This window comes from Lottia gigantea (assembly GCF_000327385.1).
Source record: "Lottia gigantea unplaced genomic scaffold LOTGIsca_88, whole genome shotgun sequence".
Classification (NCBI taxonomy): domain Eukaryota; kingdom Metazoa; phylum Mollusca; class Gastropoda; family Lottiidae; genus Lottia; species Lottia gigantea.
Window position 1 is genome coordinate 424,439 of NW_008710892.1, and position 8,357 is coordinate 432,795.

Here is an 8,357-nt window from a genome sequence, read left to right on the forward strand (position 1 = left end):
ATGTCGGATACATGGAGTGACATCCAAGCGGTGAAGACCAAACAGAGCAGTTTAAGAGCCAAGTTAGCCCAGAGAAAGAAAGAAAGAGAGGGGTTGGCCAAGGAACTGAATTTGGGGGTTTCTACCTCCTCGTCAACTGTTTCTACATCAGGTAACTCGGCATTGTTTTGCTTTGTCAGTACGTCGGAATATAACTGCTTCAAATAATGAAAGACGGATTTTGACAGCAGTGATCAGAAAGACTCGGTTCATTAGCTAGTATGTCCTAAGAGTTAGTTCTGTAATAATAGATAGTCCAGTTCTTTCTTTGACTTCAAACAGATTATACATTATTTTATCAAGAAGAAAAAACTAGGGGAGAAATTGTATATGAAGGAATCAACTGAGGTGGAGCTGGAAAAAGGGAAGGGGGACAATTGCATCCTACAGTTCAAGGATGATACGCATTTGTATAATGGCAATCTTTTATCAAGTATTTCGCTTCATCTTATCTTATCTGTTTATTTTGCTTATAGATTCAAGTGTCAGTCTTCCTTCAATTAAAAGTTCATCCGAGAATATCAGCACTTCGGAAAGTACGTCATTGGAATCTCTGGCACCACCAAAGAAAGAAGTCGTAGATCCAGAGATTGAAAAGAAACTGCCCTATGTTTTAACTGACATTAATCTAGAAATACCAGCTGAATCTACAGTTATTAAAGATTTTTTAACAAAGAGTTTAGAGAGAGCTGTCAATCAAACTGTCGTGGACGAATTACTCGAGAAATTTGCAGCTCAACAGCTTATCAGGTTTGAGTCTTTGAATATGTAAAGAAGCACACAAACAATCTAGAAAGAAACATTTTAAACTGATCACAACTAAAGCTCACAAGGATCCTGTTTACTGGTACCAGTTGTTCCTTAAAGTTATGTCAAATGAAATAATGAGTTAAAAATCACAGTTTTTATTTTGTTGGTGTATTCTTATATTTTTGTGTTTTTGTGATTTTCTTGATTTGTTATAATTTCAGCATAATTAAAAATGATAATCTGATAGTCAACAGTCTAGACCTGTCTAAGGTAAGAGTTACCATTTTTTTTTTTCTTTATGTCATGAACGGTATCAAGTCTTACGGTGAGGTGTTTTCATGCCAAGAATTAAGGCTGGCCCAGCCTTGCTCTCCCCCAATCCCCTCCCCCAATCCCCTCACTTTCAAATTTTTTATCATATAACATAGATAAAGAACTGGCAGTGAGCCCTTCTTGACAATCTCAGCTTCCTACACAATAATAACAAAGATTTTTTTCTTGTATTTCCAGCTATCAGCTTTAACCAGTGATGATAAAGGTCGGAAGAGGAAAAGAGAAGATGGGTAAGGAGCTGCTTTAGGGCTGTTGAAATATAAACCATACCTGATTTCAAATATTCATCCCAGTTTTATGTAGTAATTCTTAAGGAATTCTTGTTTTTTTTTGTACAATTTGTATTTTTTTCCGTATTTCAGAGATGAAGAAGACAAAAGGAAAGATGATAAAAATTCAAAACAATCAAAAAAATCAGCTGATATCTTAGAGGTATAAAAATTTATTTTTAAAAACCTTAGGCCTAAACCTTGAAAATTTAGATAAAATGAAACCTAGATTTTAAGAAATACAGTTTTAGGGATTGTCAAATAAGAACGCTTATATCTTAATTTCTACAATTTTCTAGGGGTCTTTCGAAATTTAAATATGAACGTTTCATTTCAGAGTTTATTAACCTCCCAGTCAGCTAAAGAAAAAGAAAATAAGAAAGTGAACGAGGAGATTCTCCAGATTCTGAGTAAACCAACAGCTAAAGAACAATATTTAGTAGAGAGGTTTAAATCTAGAGGAGGTACGATATGATCTTTTAGTTTCCATTCTGTTTTCAGTTCGACAGCTCTCCGCAAAGGCTCAGTCCATTAAAATTTTGAATGATCTAGGATACATATTGGACTCATTTCATGTATGCCTCTTGGATTTTTTACCAATTTGAATTATCCAGGGTGTCTATTAGCCAAATTTCACCTTAATCAGTGTGTAATTTGTCCTTTCAAATTTCAGTTTTGATATATCTGTATGTTTGTTTATTCTCTCTCTGATTTTAATCTATTTCTCTATTTTCTAGGGGTTCAGTTGAAAGAATTTTGTCAAGTCGGAACACGAGAAGAATGTCGTAAAATGAACAACACGACAGAACCCTGTAGTAAATTACATTTTAGAAAAATTATACATAAACATACAGATGGTGAGTCTCTTAGAAAGTTTAAAATGATATGGATATGGAAGTTCAAAGGTCAAGCTCTGTACATTTTTTAAGTTTGAATTTTTTTTTCAGAATCATTAGGAGATTGTTCTTTCCTTAATACCTGTTTTCACATGGAGTCTTGTAAGGTGAGTACTTCCTAAATAACAAATCATAATAAGCCAGATCTTCCTGAGTAATACACAAAATTTAATAAAGCAAAACTTTATCACTGTTGCATTGGCTCATCATTCTTATACATTGTAATATTTTCCTAAATTTTCTTCATTTCACCTGTCAAATAAGGATCAGAAATGAAGGTTGTAAATCTACCAATGCTATGTTTATTTATCTATTTTTCAGTATGTGCACTATGAAATAGACTACCCTGATAAAAAACCTGAACCAGTAAAAGATATTGTGAAATATAAAGTACCAGATGTAGATAGTGATGTTTATATGTTTCCACCACAGGTATGTTTCTTGACAGTCAAAAAACATCCAAAAAAAACATCCAAAATATCCGAAGGATAAGTTGAATTACCAGGATCTTTTTTAAAGATTTGCCTGGCCCAAACTTCGTGACAATGAGGCCTTTTTGATGCATACTTGGGCAACTTTAAAAATACATAGCTTTGAAGATACAAGCCAAATTGTGATGAACAATTTTTTGAGAATATTCTAGAAAATATAGCTCAGACATTATTACATTATGCACGCTTTCCACTGTTTTGGCCATAAACCATATGAACCCTATTCATGGGATGTAACTATTTCTGATAGGGTATATACCTTGAAAAACCCCCAATATTTTGTTATTTTGTTTCAGTGGATCCAGTGTGATTTAAGAATATTTGATATGACTACGATTGGTAAATGTGCTATAGTAATGGCCGACCCACCCTGGGATATTCATATGGAGTTACCCTATGGTACTATGAGTGATGATGAGATGAGACGACTAGATGTTCCAGGCTTACAAGATGAAGGATTTATTTTTCTTTGGGTCACTGGAAGGTAGAGTCTTTGTCATTAGAATTAAAAATAGAAATAATTCAAAATGTAAGAATCATAAGGATAAAAATTCACTCAACTACTTTTAAATAAGTGCACAATATTCGCTTGTTTCACAATTTTTGATATTGGTTATAATTATAAATTATATTTGGTTTGTTTCAATTTTTATATAGGCCTATTTTATATTTTTTATAGAGCTATGGAATTAGGAAGAGAATGTTTAGAATTATGGGGGTAAGATATTTCCAAATATTTTATCATCTTTAATTTTCTGAAGAATATGTCTCACAACAAGTACTTGTTACCACTGAACACAAGTCAAAATGGAAAATAACCATTGAACAAAGTCTCAGATTTTCAAAACAATTTCATGATAAATACAGGTTTAAATCTAAAATCATGATTCTCTTTATTGTAGGTATAAAAGAATTGATGAATTAATTTGGGTAAAAACTAATCAGCTACAGAGAATTATTCGTACTGGTAGAACAGGACATTGGTTAAATCATGGTAAAGAACATTGTCTGGTAAGTCTATTGTAGAATATTCTACTTCTGGCTTCTTGCTTCTTTCTATTACTTTTATCATATTCCACGAGGCATATATCAATAAGTTTAATCTATTTCCAATCTAGCTATCCCAATGAGGATAATGTCTGCAAGACTGGAACTCATATCAGAAGCATGGATGGCCACTTATCAGTTAGAATCTAGTAACTTTGCTCAAACACTGTAAGTCTTAACACTATTCAGCAAATGGAGGGTCTGTGGTAAAAGAAGTTGTCTTATATAGTTTTATATTTTTTGCCTACAGGTTGGCGTAAAAGGGAATCCTAAAGGGGCCAATAAAGGATTAGATTGTGATATACTGGTGGCTGAGGTAAGTGTTATCTTCTCTTTAGTTCAATTGGAACTGCAAGCTAACCTACTTCCGTTGAATCCTACATTGGTATTTACATTCTTTGTTTGTTTTGAATTAAGAGACTTTTGCTTTGTGTATCAAGTAAAAAATAAAAAAATAACTAGCTATAAATAGCTATGTAAACTCTCTGAGGGATTCTGAGTTGACAAACCTAGTAAAAGAGTTACATAAGGTGTTCCAGAAGGGTGGTGATAACTATTTTGTACTTGTAACTTAGTCATCATGTGAAAATAATTCTTGATGTATATTTGTATATTTAGGTTCGAGCTACGAGTCATAAACCAGATGAAATCTATGGTATAATAGAACGCTTGTCACCTGGAACACGGAAAGTTGAGTTATTCGGACGACCACACAATGTTCAGCCCAACTGGTGAGACTTTCTAAGTTCTTTAGATGTGCCTTGCTGAAATCTGTCTTTTAGAAAATTAAACCAACGCTAGCATTTATCTTGTGATGTCTTCAAGAAGTTAGTTTTTGGAATTTTGAAATCGCTGTATTGTAATTATAATTTAAATGTTTATTTCAGGATCACTCTGGGTAATCAAGTGGACGGTGTGAGACTCAAAGATCCAGATGTAGTCAAATTGTTTAAGGAACGTTATCCAGACGGAAACTGCATGGAACCACCAAAACCAAGATGATAATAGTTGCTATAGAAACATGAAAATATTTTTTACAATTCTCATTCAGCTGTTGATCGGCTAAGTTCCCTCAGTCCAATGTATTTTTGGGCCGAGGTAAATGAAAATCTAGATTTTGTTGTAAAATTAATTTGCCAATGTATATAATAGTGCTTGGTTTTATCTCGATACATTATATTGTATATTGATAAAAGGGATATGAGACGTATCGGTTAATAGATTAATTGTAGCACTTTTTCTTCAAACTGTCAATGATTTTATACTGCTGTATATTTCAGCACTAGCATTAGGGCTGCAACGATTCCTAAAGTGGTGATCCGATACACTGAACGATAGTCGTTCAACTATACGATTTATTGCGATTATCTAGTATATAACATGTCCATCTTGTTTCAATCATGTCATGTCATCACATTAAAATTCAATCAAAGAATATAAATTGTATTTCTATGTAAATATATGTATGTAAAGGTGTATACTGTAAAAAATGCAAAGGATTAAAAATTCTTTTAAATATTTTGTGTACTCCTCACCGTAGCTACAAGAGGACAAATAACATTGAAACTCTGATAACTCTGGACACACATGGATTTGAAAGCTTTGAACACCATTACTGATTGGCTTCGCTGAATAATTCCTGATTTTGAGAACAAGGTATAACCGTACAGTAAATCTGTCCCCGGGCATTTCCATCAGACTGTGAGTAGTGGGCATATCATATATATATATCTATCATATATATATCGCTAAAATGCTCCTCATCGGAGCCCTAAATTGTTTAGATTATTTACATGTTAAAGTAAAGGTTTCTCCCCAGTATGTGATGCCGGCTGAGGGCATAACCGGGCTTTATTTGATTATCTCTAAGTGTTTAAAATGGTGTTTATCTCTAAAAAAAATAATTTTGAAAATTACAAGCTTCATTTATTTTCATATAACTAATTGAAAATCTAATTGTTACTAGCTTTTATATATTTTGAAATTTTAATAATTCTAATTTCATGCAGAATTTTTATCAAAATATTAAAATTATACCATTTTACATCATGACTTTCTTTCGTTTAAGTAACGATAACGAGTCTTAAACTCCATGTTGTCTTTTCACAGCCGAAGCTCACGAAGACAGCCGAGGCCAATAGATAGATATTCGACAGTTTCGTAAAGCTAGCGCTCATTCCGGAATCCTCGGTTTTTCCATAAAGCAGACCGCTAGGGTAACTTTCTCGGTAGACCGTTTGATAAAGTCACAATTAATCCTGAGTGATCACACATATCTCTGACCTAATTTACAGAAATGCACGCGTAAACACATCACATCACAAGAGAAACACAAACACTGAGAAATATATAAATGAATCTAAGAAATACGTCATCAAGAAATGGACTGACTGATGTTCAATCTAGGTCGCGGTGACCTATTTCTTACCCGACAAGCACTTTTATATTTAGCATCACTGATAGACGCTTTCCTATTGGACGAGAATGTTTTACCCGGAAGTAATCCATTGCGACTCCGGGGTCTGCTGGAGACGGACACAGCAGTGGAGGGTCGACTGGGTGAATCCAGACCAAGATTGTCAAATTGCTGAAACGTTTCCGTCGTATAGTCTACGGCTGATTTCGGTCGAATATCTTTAGGTTTGACTGAGTTACGTCCCCTACTGAAAGTCGCATTGCTTGATTTAGGCCGACCCAACAACTTATTATTTGCGTTGATTAACTTTGCTGTGTTCTTTTTAGTACAGGAGAGACATATCCTGGTTTTCGGGGGTGAATTCTGCTGTGATGGCAAGTCGTCTGTGGTGACGTTTGAACGCATGTGCGTGTCGTATGACGTAGAACACAAACCAGGACACAGCACTTTATTACACATTGAACATTTTGCGTAGGATTTTTCAGGACAATCTCCGACGCAGGCGACTTGCAAACAGGAGCTGCAGCATTGTTTGTCACGTGATTTAGCACTAAGGGAGCGCACCAAAGTTTGTCGTCTGCTGACTGGCCGGTTTTTCTTTTCTTCCCTTTGAATTGTCTCGTTTTGAAGTTTTTCCAGATGAACCAAACGATCATACATTCTTACAATCGTCTGCGATTGAGGCATTTCTGTCAAATTGCGCCATTCTAAACCTTGCTTAGCAACGACAGAAAAATCCAAATATCGCGCGCCTTTTGGCAGAATATCTTTATAATCGTGTGGATGGGGAACGTCGCGGTTGTTCGCATCAAAATCATACAACTTTCGTTCCTTTCTGTCCACGGGAATGTCTATCAAATCTAACTGCTCTGGTCGCATATTGAAATCCGCCATCGAACAAGCTTGGTACTGATGCACTTCCGGTTCCTCCCAGTCTTCCAGAAGTGACCAATCACTGCCGATGCTACTGTCATCGTCGTCATTGGGAATTTTATCCAGATATTCCGAAAGATCGCATCTTTCTCCGTACACACTAGTCGGTCTTTCGAGGCCAATCAGCCTAGCTAAAGTCTCCGAATCAAGGGTGTCGAAGTTTCCTGGTTGGACGTGTGGTGTTTCCGGACGGGAGGAGGAACTCATTGGACGTGCGTTGTCGGAGAGAACAGAACGAGGTCTGGATGGTGGTTCCCATGCTGGAACTACCAGTCGATTTCTCGACATAATAATTTGTCTAAAAAGACAAACAATTTCATTTTATTATACTAAAACAAGACAAAACTTCTACCGGAATGTTTGTAAGTAATTATATTTTAGAAAAAGACATGGATGTAACTATATCAGCCCAGAAAACGGATAATACGATCAAAAAATCCCATGGCGATGAAAGAGAAAGACTAAAGACAAAGATCAACATACCTTTTGGCCTTTTTAGGAGCTGGACATGTGATGATAACTGGCACCGCCTGTTTCTGAACTGGAAGAGGTTTCCATGGTTTATTTTGAAATGCTTTTAAACTTTCCGTCAGTTCGGAATGATATTCCTGAGTTAAAGGGTCACCTGTTTTCGGAGGGGCTGCTGGATACATCTTCTGAAAAATACAAAGATATGGAGCATTAAAGGGACAGTTTCACCATCTGACCAATCGTATACCTTAGTATCAAGAACGAAATGTGTTTAGCTTTTTGATACGGGTTACGTCTTACAATGTACAACTTCGACATTGCAGACAATGGAGGAATATTTAACAACTCTATCCTTTCAAGTGTCACAAACATTGCCTAAAGACTCGACAAACGTGTCCCCCCTCTTCTTTTCATATTTCAGAGATATTTCTTACCGGTCTGTCATTCATATAAAGTTTTGTAGGCTGCACTTTGAAATAATCCGTAATTTTGATTTCCATAGTCTCCATTTTTTGAAAATGAGATCTCGGAAAAATACAGCCATTAAAAGTTTTATGAATCCTTAAAACGTTGTGTTTCAATGTCTTGTATAATCAAACTTGTAGGGACGGCCACCCATCAATTAACGACCGATATTCCGGACCAAGCACGTGTAAAAACACACATTCCCAAGAAGATATGCTAATCCAAACTGAAGAGACAAACACAGATT

General features: G+C 35.4%; 2 protein-coding genes across 2 annotated transcripts; one reads left to right on the forward strand and one right to left on the reverse strand.

The window, feature by feature from the left end:
• Nucleotides 1-4,827, forward strand: LOTGIDRAFT_134083 (hypothetical protein; the record flags this gene model as incomplete). Its single annotated transcript, XM_009067985.1, has 14 exons — nucleotides 1-151; nucleotides 615-807; nucleotides 1,233-1,352; nucleotides 1,485-1,554; nucleotides 1,729-1,855; nucleotides 2,129-2,248; nucleotides 2,339-2,394; nucleotides 2,609-2,719; nucleotides 3,075-3,262; nucleotides 3,458-3,496; nucleotides 3,681-3,789; nucleotides 4,076-4,141; nucleotides 4,444-4,556; nucleotides 4,713-4,827. 14 exons carry the CDS (start codon nucleotides 1-3, stop codon nucleotides 4,825-4,827), a joined length of 1,578 nt encoding a protein of 525 aa, XP_009066233.1.
• Nucleotides 4,828-6,199: 1,372 nt separating this feature from the next.
• LOTGIDRAFT_169688 (hypothetical protein) lies at nucleotides 6,200-8,154 on the reverse strand (the record flags this gene model as incomplete). The annotated part of the gene is made up of 3 exons (XM_009067986.1): nucleotides 6,200-7,472; nucleotides 7,658-7,830; nucleotides 8,080-8,154. The coding sequence occupies 3 exons, from the start codon at nucleotides 8,152-8,154 to the stop codon at nucleotides 6,200-6,202; spliced, it is 1,521 nt and encodes a 506-aa protein (XP_009066234.1).
• Nucleotides 8,155-8,357: the final 203 nt, after the last annotated feature.